Consider the following 21361-nt stretch of genomic DNA (forward strand, 5'->3'; position numbering starts at 1 on the left):
TTGTGCACAATCATGATCTGTTCCTCTCACTACCCCTGTCCTATTTAGGAAGTTGTGAAGCCTGGTTCAAAATGTTTTCCGCCATGTAAAATCATTATGCAGAAAATCACAAACATTACACCACGAAAGATTATGATATAATTTTAGCATACATCGAGGAGCAACAGGGATTTGATCCACAAGGTGACGGGGATCGTTAGACCCACAGGCGTGTATGAATAGGTACATGGAGGTTAGGAACAGTACCTGGTTGCAGGATGAACTCTATGATTTCAACTATTTTAATGCTTCCCAATATTTCCGGTACAAAAGGGGGTGGTGATGGACGGAGCATCTGAATCAAACACTCACACCCAGTCAAAAGATCTGGGTTTAATCCATCACCGTTCTTTAGCCCACTCAGCCACCCCAGTTCAGACATGGCTATATGCAAATCAGTCTGCCCCTGTGCCTCATGGGAACAGTCCAGCCCGAACTGCCAAGCCATGTCTTCCCTGGACCGGAAACAAGCTTTCGAGGACCGGTTTCTGGCATTCCAGCCGTCTTCAGCCCGGCTTGCTTGAATCAAGTGGCAAAGTAAGCAAGGGACTCACGTCTGAGCATACCCTGCCACACTTATGGCGGCCAAAAGCGGTACAAAAGGGGGTGGTGATGGACGGAGCATCTGAATCAATCAAACACTCACACCCAGTCAAAAGATCTGGGTTTAATCCATCACCGTTCAGCTTTTTGTTGATCGGAATGTTACAAGCGAACGCATTGTACCCATTCCTATTTTAAATACTTCCTCCACAGTATTTGCAATTATACCTATCGTATGAAGATACCTAGCAGTCCACCATTGTTAACGCCACCCAATGTGTATTTCGTATGCGGGGAGGATGCTTACACTTGGTTACCCCGTGGTTGGGCTGGGCACTGCTATCTGTCCTTCCTGTACTCACCTGTGTACATAGCACCGTCCGACTACCATAAAACACGCCAGCTACACTCAACGAGAGCAGTACCCATTAGGCAACGCAGACAGCTCATTGCAACAGAAGTCGATCAGACTGACACCTCCTTGCAGCAGTTCACGGATTTTAGCAAAGGTTTGGTCCCATTCTGGGGACCTATATTCAATAGCAGGGAAATACGAAGGTTTCTAGAATAGTAGAAAATGTCATTAACATCACTACTGATATCTTGGCCAATCTTACGGTTGAGCTTCAGGCGACCAGACTCGTTGCGCTCCAAAACCGTATGGTTTTGGACGTTATCTTGGCTGATCGAGGCGGAGCATGCAGGGTGATTGGCAGCTCCTGCTGTGTATATATTCCAGACTCCGCCCCCACTGTTCATTTGGCCATTCAAAAGCTGCATCGCATAGCGGCTGAAATGCATACCGACAATGGGTCTTGGTCACTGTCTGGCTGGTTCTGGGGGCTCCTGTCCACCTGGGGATGGAAACTGTTGTTAATTTTGGGTGGAGCAGCCGGTGTCATTTTTACCTGTTGCGTCCTGATACAATGTGGTCCGGCTTGTTGCTCCTATTGTGCTTCCAGAGTGACGACCCTGTGCGTCCCTGCCCCAGTTCCTGCCAAGGTTCAGATGCTTCAACAGGAGATTCATGAATTAATGGCTATTGATGAGGAGGTTTTCCAAGATTAACACCCACCTTTGTTTTTAGCTACATCACGCAAAAAGGAGGGTTTGAGGAACCGGAACTGATTTCCGGTTCTGCGAAGCATATAATCCATGTTTTAGAATTAGCATGATGAATCTAAATTGCTTACCGCAAATACTAGCATAAACCTGAATTGCATTAATATAGGGTTCTAACATACACTGCTTTGCACGTTTTACACTTGCTTGACTTGACCGACACCATTTTGTGGCCTCGCTCAAAGCCCTACATTAGCAGACTCCATTCATTTCTTGCACCAAAGTCGTTCTCCTGAGAAATAGCCCAACTGTTGCAAAAATTGTTGTCTCTGCTCGTTAGGCCTGTCAAGGTTATAGGTAGACGAAAGAGGCCTGATAGGCACATTCCAGGAGGGGTGCGGGGCGGACTGTCTCGGAGTTAGCAGAAGGGAGTCACCCGTACGACCTTGCTAATCTAGGATGAGCTAAACCAAGAGCGCTTTGTCTCCCATATATGGTCTTTCCCCCTGCACCAACCTGTACCAACTTGTATTTTTCCATCTTAGAAAACGGTTTCGAGAAATGCAACTGTATATATGCGATGTTCTGATAATGTGCCAGCAGTCTTCTTGGCGGACCTCGTGGGGTTAGGTCGCAAGGAGCTCCTCAGGCAGAGTTTGTTTGTTATAATAAACGATTGGACCTTCTGCACTGCCAACTGACTGATTATTGGTAATGGGAATGGGATTTGTTGTGAATATAACTCTAATTGGGAGGTGGTAAATATTTTTCGGTACACCAGTCTGTCACTAAAATGTATATTTCGGAAAGTCTTCCTTTTACCTCATCCTTTTTGTGCATTTTGTAGCAGCCTGTGTGTATAATGTGTGTAATGCAAGTTTAAACAAGCATTGGCATAGCCAATATGTCTCGCCTTTGGGACCCTATAAGTGTTTAGCCATGCAACAGTTGGTGTTGTTGCACCAAGGATATTGTGCTGCTTAACTAAATACTTATAAGGTCCCAAAAGCGAGACCTATTGGCTACGCCAATGCTTGAATGCAAGACGGAGGGGAGAAGGGTGCAAGGCAGAGGGGAGTAGGGTGCAAGGCGGAAGGGAGAAGGGTGCAAGGCAGAGAAGGGTGCAAGGCAGAGGGGAGAAGGGTGCAAGGCAGAGAAGGGTGCAAGGTGGAGGTGGAGAAGGGTACAAGGCAGTGGGGGAGAAGGGTGCAAGGGGGAGGGCGAGAAGGGTGGCAGGCGGAGGGGAGACGGATAAAAGGCAGAGGGGAGAAGGGTGCAAGGTAGAGAAGTGTGCAAGTCAGAGGGGGGGGTAAGGGTGCAAGGGAGAGGGAGAGAAGGGTGCAAGGCAGAGAAGGGTACAAGGCAGAGGGGGAGATGGGTTCAAGATGGAGAAGGGTAGAAGGCGGAAGGGGAGAAGGGTGCAAGGCAGAAGGGGAGAAGGGTGCAAGGTGGAAGGGGAGAAGGTTGCAAGGTGGAAGGGGAGAAGGGTGCAAGGTGGATGTGGAGAAGGGTGCAAGGCGGAGGAGGAGAAGGGTGCAAGGCGGAGAAGTGTGCAGGTTGGAGGCGGAGAAGGGTGCAAGGCAGAGGGGAGAAGGGTGCAAGGTGGAAGGGGAGAAGGGTGCAAGGTGGAAGGGGAGAAGGGTGCAAGGCGGAGAAGGGTGCAAGATGGATAAGTGTGCAGACTGTAGGTGGTGAAGGGTGCAAGGCGGAGGGAGAAGGGTGCAAGGCGGAGGGGGAGAATGGTGCAAAGCGGAGGGGGAGAAGGGTGCAAGGCAGAGGGGAGAAGGGTGCAAGGCAGAGGGGAGGAAGGGGGAAAGGCAGATGTGGAGAAGGGTGCATGGTGGAGAGGGAGAAGGGTGCAAAGCAGAGGGGGAGAAGGGTGCAAGGCAGAGGAGGTGAAGGGTGCATGGCAGATGGGGAGAAGGGTGAAAGGGAGATGTAGAGAAGGGTGCAAGGTTGAGGCGAGAATGGGGAAAGGCAGATGTGGAGAAGGGTGCAAAGCGGAGGGGGAGAAGGGTGCAAAGCGGAGGGGGAGAAGGGTGCAAGGTGGAGGGGGAGAAGGGTGCAAGGCAGAGGGGGAGAAGGGTGAAAGGCAGATGTGGAGAAGGGTGCAAAGCGGAGGTGGAGAAGGGTGCAAAGCAGAGGGGGAGAAAGGTGCAAAGCAGAGGGGGAGAAGGGTGCAAAGCGGAGGTGGAGAAGGGTGTAAAGCGGAGGGAGAGAAGGGTGCAAGGCGGAGGGGGAGAAGGGTGCAAGGCAGAGGGGAGAAGGGTGCAAGGCAGATGTGGAGAAGGGGGAAAAGGGTGCAAAGCGGAGGGGGAGAAGGGTGCAAAGCGGAGGAAGAGAAGGGTGCAAAGCGGAGGAAGAGAAGGGTGCAAGGTGGAGAAAGGTGGAGAAGGGTGCAAGGCAGAGGGGGAGAAGGGTGCAAGGCAGAAGGGAAGAAGGGTGCAAGGCAGAGCATGAAGAGCATCTAGCAGCACCAGGCCTGTCAGCAGTTTTTACGGACTCCTATACAAACAACTATACAGGGCCCAAGTCACAAGCGCCTGTTTCAAAGTTTAAAAATAAAGTGTTATGGGAAAGAGAAAGCTCCAGTCTCCGCCACCAACTTATGATTTCAAATGCGTCAGCTGACATGAAAAAACACAAAATGCTAGCTTCAAAACCTATACATAGATTTTATAGCACAAGCACCGGTGCTGTCAAAGCGCAGGGTCTGAGGAAAAGAGTCCCTTTGGCAGTCCTTGAGTGTCTGTATCAAGGTGTGACTGAATCAGTGCTCCCTTTTCATGCGGTATCGCAATCAGCGGCTGTCTCCTCCTGCACGTGGCGGTGTCTGGGGCCTCAGAAAATATTATGATGGTGCCAAGGCCACTAAATAGCAGCAGGCTCGGGATTAGCAAGGACATGCTCTTCATACAGAGTGGACCCATTCTCATCAGAGCTGAGGCTGGGGCTGGAAGCTTCTTATCACAGCCAGCGTATTTACCAAGGAGACGGTCCTTGGCATTAACTGGCCCAAAATTCATTTTCTGCAGGTCTCACTAGGGAAGTTGCCGATCCCGAGCTGGCGGGGCCCCGAGGGGCGGCCGCACAGGGCTAAAGTCAAAGGGGCCTTTATGAGGGCAGCATTCTGCTGGTAGCGAGAGGCTTGTGAAAAGGGGAGACCGAGAGAAAGTGACTGAACATGAAACTGATGCAGAAAGGGAGTGAGAAGGTGGGTAAATGAGTTGTGGGGGAAGAAGGAAGTGGGTGAGCGAAAGGCCTTGGAGAGATATCGAGGAACGAGGAAAAAGAGAGGCCAGAGGGAGCATATGAGACTGGAAAGAAGAGGACGGGTGTGCAGAGAGGCCGCGAGAAAGGGGAGCAGGGCGAGATGAGAGCGGGTCAGCAGCGGGGAAACAGGTGGGGGCAAAGATGAACAGGAATATATAGAGGCGGACAAGGGGAGGCCGATGAGCAGGAGAGAAGGGGAGATCAGAGGGGCGAGGAGGCGAAAGAGAGGGGGCTAAGTGAGTGGGTGAAATGGGGAGAAGGTGGAAGGGGAAGCGGCGAAAAGGAGAACAGGTGGAAAAAAAGGAGCTCAAGGAAATCTGATGCTGGAGGGGAAAGAACGACAAATGTAGAGAAGCGCGGGGTGAGACGGGGTTAAAAGGTAGACAAGGATCAATAGGAAAGAGGTGTGTAGCAAGAGAAAGGGGAGGAGAGGTGGACGAAAACGAGAGAAAATGAGAGAGGAAGAAGGGATCACAATGAGGATATTGCAACAGCATGGGGGCATTGCCTGCTCGCCGGGCATGAAAGGGTGCCCGGTGAGAGGCGCCTAATTACCCATGACAAAGGAAAGGCAGGAAAGGCAGATGGCCGAACGTGCACTCAAGCTTGTAGCCAGCGACCAAACGCCTGGGTAGCATTTTCAGAATCCCCTTTACTAAAAGTCGGGCAACAAACAGCGTATGCGCTGTTCTAGCTCGACCTAAAAAAGGACTTTCTTATTCACAGTGCTTTCTGTCACATACCAGAACATCGCAGCACAAAACATACACAAGGCACTACTCTCCAATCTCCACAGGACCAACCAGGTTTCAGTTTCAGTTCAGTGGCTCTCCGGTTACAGGTGCAGACCTCTGCAGTGCATTAACTAATAGATGTTTCGTAATATATGATAGTGCATTGTTTTATATGTAGTTACCTGACTGTGAAAGACCAAAAAAGTTACAGAATATTTTGTTTTTTTAGTCATGCCTTTGACCCCGCCTCCACTACCACTCACCCCCTCCCCCACTGTACGCATCAGCACAGTTACCGTACTTTTTTAATGCACTTCGACCCTGCTGAAGAGCCTGGACTCCTAGTTTCCTTCATTTCTCACCATCGGTAATGAAATGCAGCCAATGTGTGTGATATCATGAGGGAATGTTTTGCCAAAGTGAACCAATCTGACCCGCTGAGCGTGATGTAATGTAGGAAACACTGCCAGAGGGGCATAGCTGAGTCAATGAGAGACCTTTGCAAACAGTTGCTTTAGAGATGCTGCCACAAGTGTTCGTTCTGTTTGCTCGATGACAAGCTCCACCGACAGTAAAAACATCTGAACTGCAGCACACAGTTGGATAAGGTCAGATTTCTGCTTGAGAGAAACAAAACAGAGTTATTAGCCTACAGTAAGCAAGAACTTGCAAACCACGGGCCATCCTGTGTACAGATACTGTAGCTCCCACAAAACAAAGGAAAATTAGGCACTTTGGAAGGAGGCGGGGTCACGTATGAAATAACTGAAAACAGAGGAAAGCAGCCCTTCGTCTCGCTGTTTAATGGTCATTGTACACAAAAAAAAGGAATTCGGTTGAAAACAAGTCCAAACTGTTTGACAAAAACGACATTCCAATGACATCACCTTATAATGATTTTAATATATTCACCCATTAAAGTAACATCGCAGTGAAAGTGAAATAATACTTAATCTGACTCTATACACTTTACAGTTACTCTAACACGTGTGCCTTATGCTCTAACATGTATGTTTTAGACTCTAACACGTATGGCTTATATACAGCTGCTCTGCGGATTACACTTTTACGATTCACCGAAAAAAATGCATCAGAAAATTAATTATAAAAGTTCACTTTTTTAGCATCCTAATTTCTGCTTCCATGAAAGCTGACTGGGACCAGCTGAGAGGTTGGTATATATTTACAAAGATCACACCGAAAAAATGCTACATATAAAAATGTATTGCTTCCTTTTTTAACTAATGATTATAAAAGAGTCGTGTTTTCTACTTCCGAGCTTTACAAAGGATGCCTTCGTCTCACACCCTCTTTAAAAAAAGTATGCTATCATGTACCTATTTGGTACTCTCAACTGGGTCGATCCAAGCATTTATAATTTGCTCTTATTGGTAGGCCTTTAATGTCTGTGCCATATTACAGCCTCATGGCCTCCTGCTTTAAGGGTGTACTACAAGTTAAACTGTATTCTAGGTTAAATATTTGGGCTCGTTCAATTACCCAATAATGGGGAAACGTGGTAACAGGTGTTGTAATTTTGTTATTTTTAATTTTGTTATTCCAAATTGCTGTGCCAAAAACATGTGCTTGCACAGCAGTTGCAGGGTACAACGATGAAAATATTATTTCAGTGTAGGTTTTCAATCTTGCAATTACAGTGCAACTTGTGATCAGGTCCTCAGTGTGTAACATGAACAACATGGAAATCTTTGGTGTGATTAAATGAGAAGAAATGCAAAAACTGACTTACCTCAAATGTGGGATACAGCCACTACTAACTCACTAATTCGAAGTACAAATACACAGAAGGTATTACATCAAAATGACTACTACTGAGAAAGGCCCGACTGAGAACTTGAAATCAACTAAAGTAAAGGCAATAGTAAGGGTTATACTAAGGAGTAAAAGGTAGAGGTAGGCTCAGACTGAGTGGACGAATAAGGTTTAGAGTTAGGGCAGGTGGTGCTGGGTGCAGGGCAAACTGTAGAGTACAGCTTTAGGTCTAAGATCAGGGTTTGTTCTTTGACTAGAGTACTGGTAATGGTGGGTTTATGAGTAACCTCAGGCTTTAAGTTACGTTTAATGTTTTATATAGAGTTAAGTTTAAGTTTAAGTTTAGGATTTGAGGTTAATTTAAGGTTAACTCTTAGCAGGATCTTAAACGTAGTTCACTTACCCCTGTTAGTCGTTTTTTTAGGGATAGTTGTGCCTATAGTAGTGGTATTCAAACAAAAAAGATTCTGATGAATCAACATAAACCCAGATCAATTCTTGGAATTACTAATTCTGTCTAGGCTGCCCGATGAAGACTCCAGTGTCTCAAAGTTCTTGTCACCACCACACTCTTCGTTATCTAAGTCCCCTATTTATAAACAGTGCAATCTACTTCAGAACAATGCTACGGGTTATCCCGAGAAGAAGAACTCCCCCTAGATAACCAGAATTTTCTGCAAGCCTAGTGCAGAGACTGTTGTATTTGCAAATGTCATAGGTCTTTATAAAAGGGTCGGATTTCTGCAGTTACCTATTTCTGAAATCTTCCAATTTTCAAGTTCATTACAAGTGAGATCTAAGTGTAAGATGTTGTAAAGGAAAATCAGATAAATATTCTCATAGTGAGAAATAATCCTGAAGCACACCAGTAGTTTGCATGGGTCACTGGAAATAAACATATCACAGCATTTCTCATATTTTCCCCGTTGTACTTCAGCCAATTTTTATCATACACTACCGTTATGTATTGGTACTGCATTATGAGCTGATCCTTGGCCCGTCACTTAAAATGCCTTCAAATAACTATAGCGTAACAATCTGAGGTGGTTAAAATTCTTGGACCCCAGACCTTCCATAAGTGGTGATTTACACATTCCAATGATTTTGGGTCATTCCATTTTAAATTCATAACAAAATTAGAGGAGGACATTAAAAACATTTTACTGGGGTGCAAGTATAATAGATGGACAAAAGAATACATTAAAAGAATGAAGAACCCATTGGTGGCACTCAAATCAAAATAAAATCCTAAAATAGACAAATTTAACAAAGAATCACTGTGAGGTTCCAATGATATGGAACTGAAGAAAAGGCTGTTTTGCGGCACAGAGGTAAGTAGGCGCCTATTTTCTACAGTATTGGGTAGGGTATGTGAATAGAAAGCAAGCTACTGGCTAAGATGGCATTTTTATATTTTGAAAAGGCTTAATCGAGGCCCCTGCTAACACAAAGAAACATTTAAAAATATTGTGTTCCTTCTAAACAACATGAAGTAGTGTATTCCTTTGTTTTATAAGTAAGAGGACACCTCTAAAATGTGCAGTCCTAAAAATGCAATGTGGGTAGCCTCAACTGTCTTTACATCATAGTGCATTAAAAACCCATTAAAACGATAAACTATTAGAACATTTCTGCTATTTTTATCAAAATATTCTGCCTCGTCGATCCTCATTCAAAGGACAAGAAACCCAGAAACCCAGGGCTTGCTCACAAAATAAGATACATACTCTTAGTGTAGGTTCTCCTACCTTGCTGTGCTAGAACTGGTAAGTGGCTCTTTTCAACAAGATTGGGTTTGTTAACAGAGTGGTGACCTCTCCACTTAAAACTTGCCTTTAATTAGATCTACAAAAAAAGCATAACATATTGCAACATGGCATAGATATTTGAGGATGAGAAATTAGAATTTCCCAACAAGATTTTGTGATCTGAGTGGGCTGTATACATTAAGAGAAACCCTACAGACTGGGCCATTTTGCAGAGAGTGGTACATCATTTTGGACTCTACTACCTTCGATTAGTGTTCAAAATCTTTCTGGTAAGGTTATAAAACCTGATATATTGCTTTTGCAGTGCCACATATATCTCTCTGGAATGGTTGACTGTGGAAACCCACTGCTTTTTAAAACTACAGCACATATATTAAGTCGCCATTTAAAATGGACCTTCCAACTTTTGCTTTAAGAGCAACTTAAAAATGTTGTGCTAAGTAGCTACCGTACAAAAACCTTTAGTCGTATGTTTGCCCGGTCAATTAAACACTTTCTGAATCAAATTAAATTCATGCTATCTAATACGTTTTCTACAGCCACTGTGATAAAGCACACAAAGCACACACAGAACCTGTATTCATATGTCCAGTATGGTAAACTATGATTCTTCCACAAGTTACATGGACATGTGTAGAATTTGATTCTATCAAATTCTCATTAATGGAGGGTCCCAACATTGCGGAAATGTTATTCGGAGACCCCAAACCATATATTTTAGAACTATCAGGTCTGAAACAATAGCAGTATATTGACACAGCCTGGACCTTTCGATAGTCACAAGAAGCTAGGCTTGGAAGTTCAAAAATGTTTAATGGAGCATTAACAGCAATACACAAGTCTTCAAAAGACCCATATTGAACTGGAGTGGAGATACACTTGCTCCTTGTGGCGGACACTACCTCTTCAAGATGCTGGTGCTTTCTTTTGCTTGAGCAGTGTATCGGACATTCTTTAAAGAAGGGGTTTCCTGTGCTTTGCACTTGCCTAGTGGAGGATATCAATTTTAAACTTTTGTATTGAAGGAAGAGACAAGCAAACAATTATCTTTCCATAGCATGTAGATCTGTGCATGTTTACTTATTTTATGTTTTTGGTAAATTAATTCTTAACTTTGCATTTTAGGAAAAATTTGCGAGTTCATGAAATTGCTTTAATGTAGAATTTGTATTCATTTAATCAAGTGTAAAATTATGAATTGAATTGGATGTGATCTTATTTAACATGAACATGATCCCAAGCATGGATCCATTCGACTGACTTTGTCAAATTCAATTTTATGGTATTGCAAGATTAGGTTTTCATGAAAGGGCATGCTGGGCATTCAAAAGTCAAACAAGATACATGCATGGGATATGATTCAACGAGAAAATGTGCTGGGTAATAAGTGTTCAGCTGAAACCAGTGTCCTATAGTAAAAGTGGTGCATCATTTTACCCCTTGTGTCAATTGCTGAATTTCACGAGTTACACAGAATTATACTAATTTCAAAATGACCTCACTCTAATATCTTGTCATAGGCAGTTATGCATTCAGAAGACTTTTGTTGGAAACTGCTGCAATATAAAAACTAGTAAAATCAATTACAATGCTTCGCTACGAACATTAAACATATATATATATATATCCTTACCAATTGATAAGCAGCTCTGTAAAATGACATTGTTGGATCATGTTGGTACACCCAATCACTCAATTGAATTTAGCCAACTGAAACCAACGCAGTCACACACACAGTATTCCTCTCTTTACAACCAGAAATGCTAATTTGGACAAAAACGTGGTTATAAAGCTGTACCATCACTTTTCCAAAACACTTGCTGGAAGAACCCAGACTTTCTTACAACTGTCAGGTACCTGAAACAGCACTAAACGATAAAGGGTTAGAGAAGGTAGGATTGGTTCACAAAGAAATAATAAATCTATTATTCATAGGCCTTTGTCTCAGATTTCGCAGATTTTCTCGTTTTTTTGGGTCACAAATGTCTTGGAGTTCAGTCTAAAATTATGAGTCAACTTACAACTCGAGGAGTAGCTTGTTTCCATCATGTTTTCCCAATTTAATGTTTGGCTCAGGGTAATGGGAATTGTTATTTTCCACATATATCTTTTTTTCCAGAAGGCAAATATTTTTCCTTTTGTAGAAACCCATACTAAAGAAAACTAAAACATTTGGATCATGTGTGTTACTTTCAGACCAGGATGGTAAACCAATATTTAGAGTAACAGCATGCATATTTAGGCAATGGGGGAATGTTTAGGAATATCCTCAAAGTTCTGTCTGTGTTGTTATCCCCAGTATTCACAATGGCCACACATTGGACTAATTTCCACCCCTTCAAGTTACATCAATGAAAAATCCACCCAACTGATGAATTTTCCAGTGTTAAGTAGAATTTACATTTTCAAAATTGTACAAACCCTAAATTCCTTGAATGAGGCTTTGGCTAATTCAATCATAAATAAAAAAAATACTATCAAATATCTACAATAACAGGTGATACCCACAGTTCAGAAATGCTTTGGGAAACATAACAATTCCTCTATTTCAAATACAAAAATAGAAACTATGCTTATTTCGCAATGATAAACTTAACAGAAGATATCTTCTGATCAGTAAACGCACAAGAAGCCGATGTCAGAGTGCCTTGTGATCCCAAAAGCCAATCAGCATTCTTTTCGTGGATTAGAAAGTAGAGCTGTAATGATTGCAGGCTTCCAAAGTTACTCTTGATAATGATCGAAGTTTTGAGCTTTATGAGAGAAAACAGTGATTTCATATACAAATACATTACATCAGCGAATGAAGCATAAAACAAAAATAGTTGTTCGTTCAAAGCCAACGTTGGCTTGGGTAAAACAAAAATTGCTAAATAGATGGCATCTAAAAAACAAAATGTATCTACATAGCCTAACTTTGGAACCAGGATAGATCACTGCCTATCTATGTGTCACATCTGTTCTTACAGCTATGAACTGTTCCACAGACACTAGCTTTAACCTACAACATTGTAGCAATGATTTGCGGCCATTAAACAAGGTAAAAGGTATAGCAAACTATTTATAACTTAAAAAGGGTGAGGTTCTTCACCATTTATTTTAGAAAGAGGACATGCTCTATTTGCTATAAGAGGTCCATCATTCGAAAAAGGAGGTTCGGTATTGCACATACACGCCACGTGCTGGTCAAAGCCAGAAACCCTGCTTTGAACCACGTGCAGTGCCTAGTCAGTGAACCACTGATGCCACTGTGAAGGCAAGTCATTGGTGCTAACATTTTCTAAACAACAACAAACGAAAAAAGAAAAAGGATAAGTATAAAAATGTGCAATAAATACAAACCAAAAAAAAGACCTTATCTAAAATTTTCAGGAAGTTGCACTGACAACGGAATTGTCTCACAGCTGCAGTTGTGACATGGCTTCAGATGTGCTATCTACTGCCAGTGGGCACAGCATAAAACATGAGTGATCCTGGCATCTGTTCACGAATACTTAGCAAGGGCATGCACATTTTAAATTCTTTGCAAAAATATGTTTACAGATTAATGAAATGTTCGTGGGTAAACACACATTTAAAAGTGTGTATATCACAGTTACTTTGATGTTCAGAAGAATCTTGTTGATGATTTCAGAAGACAGAGTCATTTTTTCCCCCATAAACTCGGCAGTCCTTTAAGGCAATGTTCTTCATTCTAAAAAGCGTGACAGTCAATTGGAGGAAAAGCTTGGAGCATCCATCTTTTCTTCTCAGACAAACTCTCCTCGGAATGGAAGCAGGTTCGGGAGATGCTGTTGCCAGCGATTGCGGAGGCGGGAGAGGGGCTGGATCCCGGCGTTCTCAAACTCCGTAAACCCAAACTGGTTCAAGATCTCATACACCCCAGCTTTGGAGGCCACCTGCAGGAGATGGTGAAGAAAGAGAAAATGTATCAAGAAGTGCATTCAAAAAAGACACTTCCAAGTTCTTAACTGCAACACTTTAGCTGCTAACTGGTATCCTGAGAACTCCTCATAGATGCTCGGGATGAGTCAAGTTCAAAGTTTCTAAACAAGATTTTACCAAATACTTTAGAAGGCTTTCCCTTTAGCTAAAATGTTCTACAGTGCATGCGCCAGTAACTTCATTAAATTCACTTTAAAGAAGCACTACCAAAAGTGAAATATGTAAATTACATTTTCCACAACAACAAAAGAAATAATATGTAGAATTGTATTACAGTGCAGAGAAACTGCTTAATGATCATATAGGTGTTGTTTTTGTGGCACTATCTCTAGGGAATGTAAAGACTTTTTAAGTCTACAACTAACAAAGATATTGCAGGAAAGACTCAAATAAAGTGGAAAGGTAACTTCCCATTTTTTCTTCGGTTTCATAAATGTCAATGAGGTCTGTAGTACTAGAACGGTGTATGAGGCGAGTTTCTATTCCAATGTATCAATTTGGCTGGTTAGAATTATATTTAAATCCGCGCATACCTGTTTGCACCCCACACGTTAACCACCCAGACCATACTTGAATGCGACCGTTCAGGCCAGCATTAATACTACAAGGGCCCACAGAGTGGTAGGTGAAACAAAAACTCTGTGAGGGTGGCAACCTATGGCGTGCCTGAGCTCCAAGTCACATTATGTAGCGGTGGATGCTGGGAGTCTGCGGGTAAAAGCACATTTCACCTGATTTTACAGTGTGGTCTCACCTGTATAGTAGTTCTCAATACAGTGGCCATGCAATATACCTAGGGTGTAAAACATAATTACCTCTCTTGTCTTGAAAGCTTTAAAAATCAGTTATTTACCCTACAATAAATAAATCAAAGACTTTGATAGGATAGGCAAGGGAAGAGCTTGAAGCCTGTGTTCTAAAGTACCGTTCAAATAACTTTCTTCAAATACCTTAGAACAGTAGCTGCATTCGTTGAAAGGCTGAAAGTCATTTTCATCCCGGCAGCACTCTTATTTTATTAGAAATTCACAAGTGCTGATTCTACAAAAAAACAAACAATCTAAAACCTTATCCCAAAGAAAACACAAACCTATGTCTTGCTTTCCTGCCAGCAGCTTCGCAAACATTTAATAAGCCATTTTGATGGGGTAAGGCTGGCTTCGTCTTAGTTTGTTAGCTTTGGCAGAGACCAGCACGTTCTACAACCCTCCTTTGTTTTTACTAAGCAAAATGCAATACTTTATGACGTGGATGACATGGAGACGACTAAGGTGTTGAAGCCTCTTTTTCATTCAAAAGCCACGTTGGATCGAACCCTTTGGTGCTGAAATGTGAGCATGGACCAACGTTTGTTAAGCCTGTTCTCAAGGATATCATTGGGGTGGATGTGGTGTAAGGACCGTTCTGCAAGATTCTGTCCCCTCGAAAACCTTGAAATAAATAGTATTCAAAGAGCACAGTATGATTTGTTATTCAGAGGGTGGTGCGTAAGTTGCAGGGGACTGTGATGGCCAGCTCATTAAAAGTGCTTGGTGAGTTGAACTCAACCGCAAACCTTTGGCAAGTGAAAGGACAGCGTAAAATCCCTTGGTATGCCCTCTCCAAGTCAACCCCAATTTCTTTCTCTGTAGTTTTCATCAACTGTGTCTTTTCTTCAATGCAGATCATTTCCCCACGATCTCACTATCTGCATGGTGATGAGAACTCCCCTTCTATTATATGAGAATTAATACTTTGGCATGCATTGGCTTACAGAGATTGACAATAAGGCCAACACCGCGAACATAGCTGTAACAGGCACAGAAGATATCTGAAAACAACATCAACTCAATACAACATATTGTTCTCCATTCCAAATGAGAACCTCAAGAAACAGAAAGCATGCTCTACATGAGGAGATGCAGACCACAAAGAACTTCCCTTTCTTCTCTTTCCAACCCTGTAAGAATACAAGGGCTTGTGCGGAAGAGCACAGGCGTACATAAAGCATCACTTTCTGAAACACATGCTTCTAGTCAAAGAAGGTTCTTGAGTTACAGACAGGAAGTGAGCTGAAGCTGCCTGCATAAAGATCAAGGGGTGATCCTAACGCTGCTTTAATGTCAGAAAGCAGCATCAGGATTGGCCTGAACACTGGGACTTTGCGCTCCCAAAGAGACTGGGTGTCTGCGCTATGCTGTCTAAAAAACAACAACACAGCTGGGTTGGAGACAGCTCAGTGTGTATGGGTTTGGCCGGCCTGAGATGGCCAGCCAAACCCACATCTGCACTGATAGCAGTGCTGCCCACCACTCCCTCTCCTGACTGTTCTGCCTCCAGGACGCAGCATATACAAGTTGAAAAATAAAACGATAATAAGCTTGTTTTATTATAGTTTAATTTTCTACTTTTGAGGGTGGCGGGGCAAGGCTCATCCGCCATAACACAGGAGCCGCCACTGGTTAACTTGCAATGATGTTCTTTTGTAAATCTAATTTTATAGCATTTTTCTGTCACTTTCATCAAACAGAGATGGTTAAAGAATAATGCCCTGAGGAGGGCTGTGATCAGGTCAAGAACTTTGGAGGTAACACCATCTACATGCCCCAGGTAGAATGACATGCGTCGGAATTGTGACACCCCCCCCCCCCCCCCCCCCCCCCCCCCCCCCCCCCCACAAGGTGCTCGAGAACCTGTATTTTTCAGTCTTGCTTTTTATACAGCCTTTCTTTGATAAGTAGCTACCTACATTAGGCAGTAATCTTAGTTACATTCAGGGTGCACTGGAACCAAAACACATGGGTTCTGACCATCATTGAGATGAATCCTTTGACATTACTATCCAGTAATATAACAGGAAATTCCTCTGGTGTGAGTTATAGGCTATTTCATTGACAGAAAGTCATTAATGCATTCTAGGTGACAGTGACTTTTGTGCAATAAAAACCCACTAAATAGCTGTAGCACCCTAAAGGGCCTTCTTTTTTGGTTGTATTCGTCTTCCATGTTGTTACATTTTTTAGCAGCCTTCTTTCTTGGTTGGATGGGGCAGACCACGATGCAACTATATACCTAGCTTTCCCGATCCACATGTCTTTTGCATCGATATCCCTCCATGCCCCTGCCGGACCTCTCTGACGACGTCCATGCGCACGGCAGAGGGGTCTGAGGTGCACACTCAGTCGGAGATTTTGGGCTGCTACCTGCGCTACTATGAACAACTGTACCGCAGTAACTCGTCCAGGGACCCCGACCTGATTGATGAGTACCTGCAACCCCTAGAGTTGCCAACGCTGGAGCCGGAAGTAGCGAAGGCTCTGGGCTCCGACATTGAACTAGGTGAAATTCGTAGTGCCATTAAAGGGATGGCGAGGAATAAGACCCCGGGTCTGGATGGCCTTCCGGTTGAATTCTACTCTACCTACGCTGACCTCTTGGCGCCTCGGCTGTTGATAGTCTACAGAGAGGCGAAGCGATTGGGTCGCCTCCCCGGCTCGATGTGTGAGGCCTTAGTGGTTCCCCTCCTCAAACCTGGAAGAGAATCGACCGACCCGGCGTCCTACCGACCATTATCAATGCTGACGGTCGATTATAAGATCCTGAGCAGCATATTGGCATCGAGGCTGCTGGGGCATATGCGCTCTTTAGTGCATGAGGACCAGGCTGGATTCATTCCCAAGCGAAACACAACCATGAATATTCGCAGGCTGTTTCGCTTACTGGGGGAACCGCACATGGAAGCCCCGTGCCCGGTGGTTCTCTCGGTGGATTTGGAAAAGGCCTTTGATAGTCTGGAATGGGACTACCTGCGCAGAGTATTGCGGCGTTTCGGTCTGGGGGAGGGCTTTGTCAAGTGGACCACGGTATTGTATGCCTCGGCGTCGGCCAGGGTAAGGGCAGGCCCATTGATTTCCCCACAATATCCGGTAGAGAGAGGCACGAGGCAGGGCTGTTCACTATCCCCGCTACTCTTCGCGCTAGCGGTGGAGCCACTGGCGCTGCAGATCCGGTCCGGGGCCTCCTTTAACGGTTTGCGGACACCATCTGGCCCACATCATATCTCGCTTTATGCTGATGACCTGTTGCTCTTCCTTGAAGACCCGATTACTGCCTTGAATCGGGCTGCGTCGGCACTAACGGCTTTTGGGGAGGTCTCGGCCTTCGTGTGAATTGGGCCAAGACTTGTCTGTTCCCGGTTCGCAGGGGAACGCCCAGACCTGACATCAGTGGGGGAATTAGGTGGGAACCTAACTGTTTCAAGTACCTGGGGGGTATATATATACCACGACCCCACTGACCTCTTGGATGGGAACATAGCCCGCTGTACTCGCGCGTTGCGTGGTAGCATGGACTTTTGGGCCACCTTGCCGCTCTCGGTGGCAGGGCGGATCGCTCTGTTGAAAATGGTGGCACTCCCCCGGTTGCTCTACTACTTCCGAGCGCTGCCGATTTGGATCCCGCCGGCCACCTTCCGGCTATTGCGATCCATGGTGGTGGGATTCCTCTGGGGTTCGGGCCGCCGGAGAGTGGCCCTCAAGACCCTGATGAGGCTGAAATCTCAGGGTGGCCTTGCGGTGCCGGATTTTGAGAAATATTACCTGGCGGCGCAATTGCAGACCTTCACCCAGGAGGTCGCGAGGGAGTTTCGTGGCCCGGAGACCGGGAGGGGCACGGGGATGCCTAGGCATGTTATCTCCTTCATCGCATTGCGACAACGTTTGGCCTTGCAGGACCTGACGCTCGAAGAAAAGACCATTCGATTATGTTGGAATCGCGCCCACGCCCGGGGACAGTTGAGGTTTCCATATGCACCTGAAATACCACTAGGGATGCTGACGGCCCTAGCTCACGGGGGAGATTGGTCACGCCTGGGACACTGGGAGGACGCGGGATTGCAGTTGGTGGGGGACCTCTATGAGGACGGGGCGTTATTGCCCTTCCAAGAGATCATAGACCGCTTCGACGTTCCCCGAGGCGATTTCCTTTTGCACACAGCTCTGGTCCGAGCGATTCAGGCGCACTGGAAAAGTGGGTTGGAGGAGCCGCCTACGTCCCTGGTGTGCCAATATGTGATGATGTCTGCGGGGACGGTCAAGACGGTCATGTGCCTGTATAGTAGATTGATTAACGAAGGGTTGGCCCCCCTCACTACCTTACGAACCCGCTGGGAGGCAGACATAGGGAAGGAGATACCGGAGACGACCTGGTCACAACTCATGCGTCGGGCCTGGAAGGGAGCACGCCATGCCCGCTTCCAACTGGTCCACTTCTACATACTCCACAGGGCCTATTTGACCCCGGCGAAGATCCAGCAGTATTTTGCCACGGATTCTGCAGAATGACCCAGGTGCCGAGCGCCTGAGGCGGACCTCCTCCATATGTGTGGTCTTGCCCGGCGCTGTCCTCCTATTGGCTTGGGGTAGGGGACACTCTGAATAGGGTGACGGGGAGGTCCTTATCGGTCGATGCGGCGGTGGGGCTCCTACACTGGTTCCCGCACACCCCCAAAAATAAAATCTCAAGTAAATTTATTGATTTAGGGCTTCTCCTCGCTAAACGAGAGGTGACCAGGAATTGGAAGGCAAGAGTTGGTCCGACAGGGGTTAGGTGGCACAGCGAACTTTTGAAATGGGCGGCGGAGGAGAGTACTCTGCGATACCAATTGGCTAGGCGGCAGCATAACGAGAGAGCGCTGGAATCAGCACTGGAATGGGAGACGTTAGTGCAGGCCCTAAGAGATTATTGCGCTTCCAGCGATTCCGAGAGTGTAGATGCGGCACATCCCGAGTCCCTATAATCAATCATATTTCAGTTCTCTATAGAATCATCTGGGGTTTTTCCCATAGGCTTTCCTACACGCACTACAACACACACTGATGGCGGGGTTGGGGGGGGTACTAGTTGAACCATTGGGCTGTTGGGGGGGGGGTTCTTTTGCCCTTTTTGTAGGTTGATCTAGAAAAGCAGATGAAGACCATTGGATTATCTGGACCAGCTTAGACCTTCTATCAGATCCCCTCTGGTGTTCGCCGCCCGACCCTCGGGTTGTGGGCTGAATGGCTGTGTACACATGTCGTTTTTTAAAGGGGGATTTGATGTGTTCCATATTTTCTGATTGTACCTGTATTGCTAGTCCGATATGTAATTTTGGCTAATTCCTGCAATAAAAATATATTTAAAAAAAATAAAAATAAATAATCCCTCCATGCCCCTGCTGTTATTTTTTTGTATTATTGTTTAAGGCGGCTACTCCCTGTGCTCAAGCTAATGGGTGATGACACCTAGAAACTTACCTTCTCCCCCTTCTTTATTTCCTCACCTTCTCCCCCTTCTTTATTGTTATGTCGCCCTGTATTATTTATGGAGTGCTATCGTGTGGAGCAGTGGAGGTGGGAAAAAGACAGTCGGCCAGAAGGCCACAGCTTATAGACCACTTTTGAGGCCACATTTATGGCCAAAGAGAAAATGCATATTTGATCTGTAGAGATTTGCTGTGACATATGAAAATGATTTGGTAAAGGAGGAAGACTGGAAGGATGATAAATTAATAATTCAGTATGATAATGTTCAGCACCCACTATTTGGTAAAATATGGTCCACTTACCTGATTTGTTACACATGCTACTGAAACAAAGCTTGAGGAAAGAAGACATTCCAATGCAGGTCTATGTGTGGAGTCATGGTTTGTTTCAGAGGAAATGTAGTTGTATTGTAATATTTGCTCCTATTGGATTATGACAAAGGTTTATACTTTGACAATAGTTTTGCTCTAAATGACCTGACGGCTTGAAGACCAGAGTGAATGTTTGAATGCATGTGTTAAATATGAACTAGCTCTCAATGATTTGGCAGTGAATATTCATGTTTTACCCATAGGGAGGTATTCATCCAATGAACAAATCATCTAATCTTGTATGCCATGATTAAAAGACAAAGGCCACAGCCAGATATGTCTAAACCTGGAGACCCTGATAGCCACAGAAGGAGATGCAATGTCTCAAACATTTATTACAATGGACAGTACTCATTTGTCTTCAACATAATCTAAAGGGCAGAATTTGCATTATTGTCCACCCTACACCATATTTTGATGCATTAGACTTAGCAACGTAATAATTAAGCAGAAGTTCAAATATTGGTTTGCCTTCTTGTACTGGGATCCATACACTTTGTATTATTGACCACAAACTGAGAAAACAACTTGCCTATGGCCTTAACATGCTACCTGAAGATTACGCCTTAATATGTCTTATATTTCATATTTAGATTATTAGAAGGGACAGGCCTGAAAGGTCTTCTTAAAGCCTGATCTAACAGGCCACAACTTACCTTCAAATGGGATGCTCACAAAGTCCCTTAAGGGTTCCTCCAGAACCTAGGGAAAGCTTGTGTCATAGGAGGAGTGATCCTGAAGGCATCAGCTAGTTTGGAATGGACAACATGACGCCACTGTAATGTGGCCAGAGTAATTTACATTTTTAGGTTGAGCTTCGAGACCTGTTGTATTTAGTTTGTGGGCTTACAACTGCCCACTACTTTTCATTTGTTTGTTTCAGTGTCCTTTAAAAATCCTTGCTTGCTAGTAGTCAATCCTTCCTCTTTGTCCCTCCTTTTTATCTTTTGTTTTCTCCCATGAAGCAGGGACCAGTACTGTTGCTTTATGCGTTGGTTGTTTATTTCTTCACTTGGGAGACTATTTTTTAAATTTCTTTCCTGCTCGTGTAACACTGTGGGTGCGTGTTCAGCTTTGGCACCCACATTTTATTGCATCTTCGCTCGGCCCACTCCTTCCCGTTCTTGCTACCATCCTTACCCCAACTTCCGCTCTGTTGCTTGTTTGTTTTGTAGCCTTTTTTGCAATATTTTATAACCCACCGCAGTTATGTCACCCTGTAGTCTGGAGTTGCTCGGGGTGCAAGCTCCAGAGTACTTCCTAGAGCAAAGTGGGTGGGTGCAGATAATGAGGCGGGGTGTTTGGCCACTGCATGGCTTCTCCACACCTTTCCTCCCATACCGCATCTCACTCTTTGATCTTAATCACTTCCAACTCGCTACATTGGAGAAGCTGGCGCCTTATGTTTAGTCGGGCTGAACTTTAGCAGACACATGGGCGTGTTTATTTAGTTAGCCAATTGCGTGGGGAATATTCTTTCTCATATTCCCATTCTCAACATTGGGAATACGTTAAGAATTGTCCTAGCAATTTGTGCATGTTCACTAACCGGTTTCCGCAACTCGTGTCGT

The 21361-nt window shown here is 44.7% G+C and overlaps 1 protein-coding gene across 2 annotated transcripts in view; it reads right to left on the bottom strand.

Moving 5' to 3' along the window:
* Positions 1–6435: 6435 nt before the first annotated feature.
* Positions 6436–21361, bottom strand: part of PALD1 (phosphatase domain containing paladin 1) — a 1202673-nt gene continuing 1187747 nt past the window's right edge. For both annotated transcript variants that reach the window (XM_086922256.1, XM_086922257.1), the window contains exon 20: positions 6436–13092. In XM_086922256.1, coding sequence (XP_086778382.1) covers positions 12943–13092 — 150 coding nt within the window. In that variant the 3' untranslated portion in view covers positions 6436–12942. The remainder of the gene's footprint in view (positions 13093–21361) is intronic.

This window comes from Lissotriton vulgaris, chromosome 5, assembly GCF_964263255.1.
Source record: "Lissotriton vulgaris chromosome 5, aLisVul1.2, whole genome shotgun sequence".
NCBI classification, from domain to species: Eukaryota; Metazoa; Chordata; class Amphibia; order Caudata; family Salamandridae; genus Lissotriton; species Lissotriton vulgaris.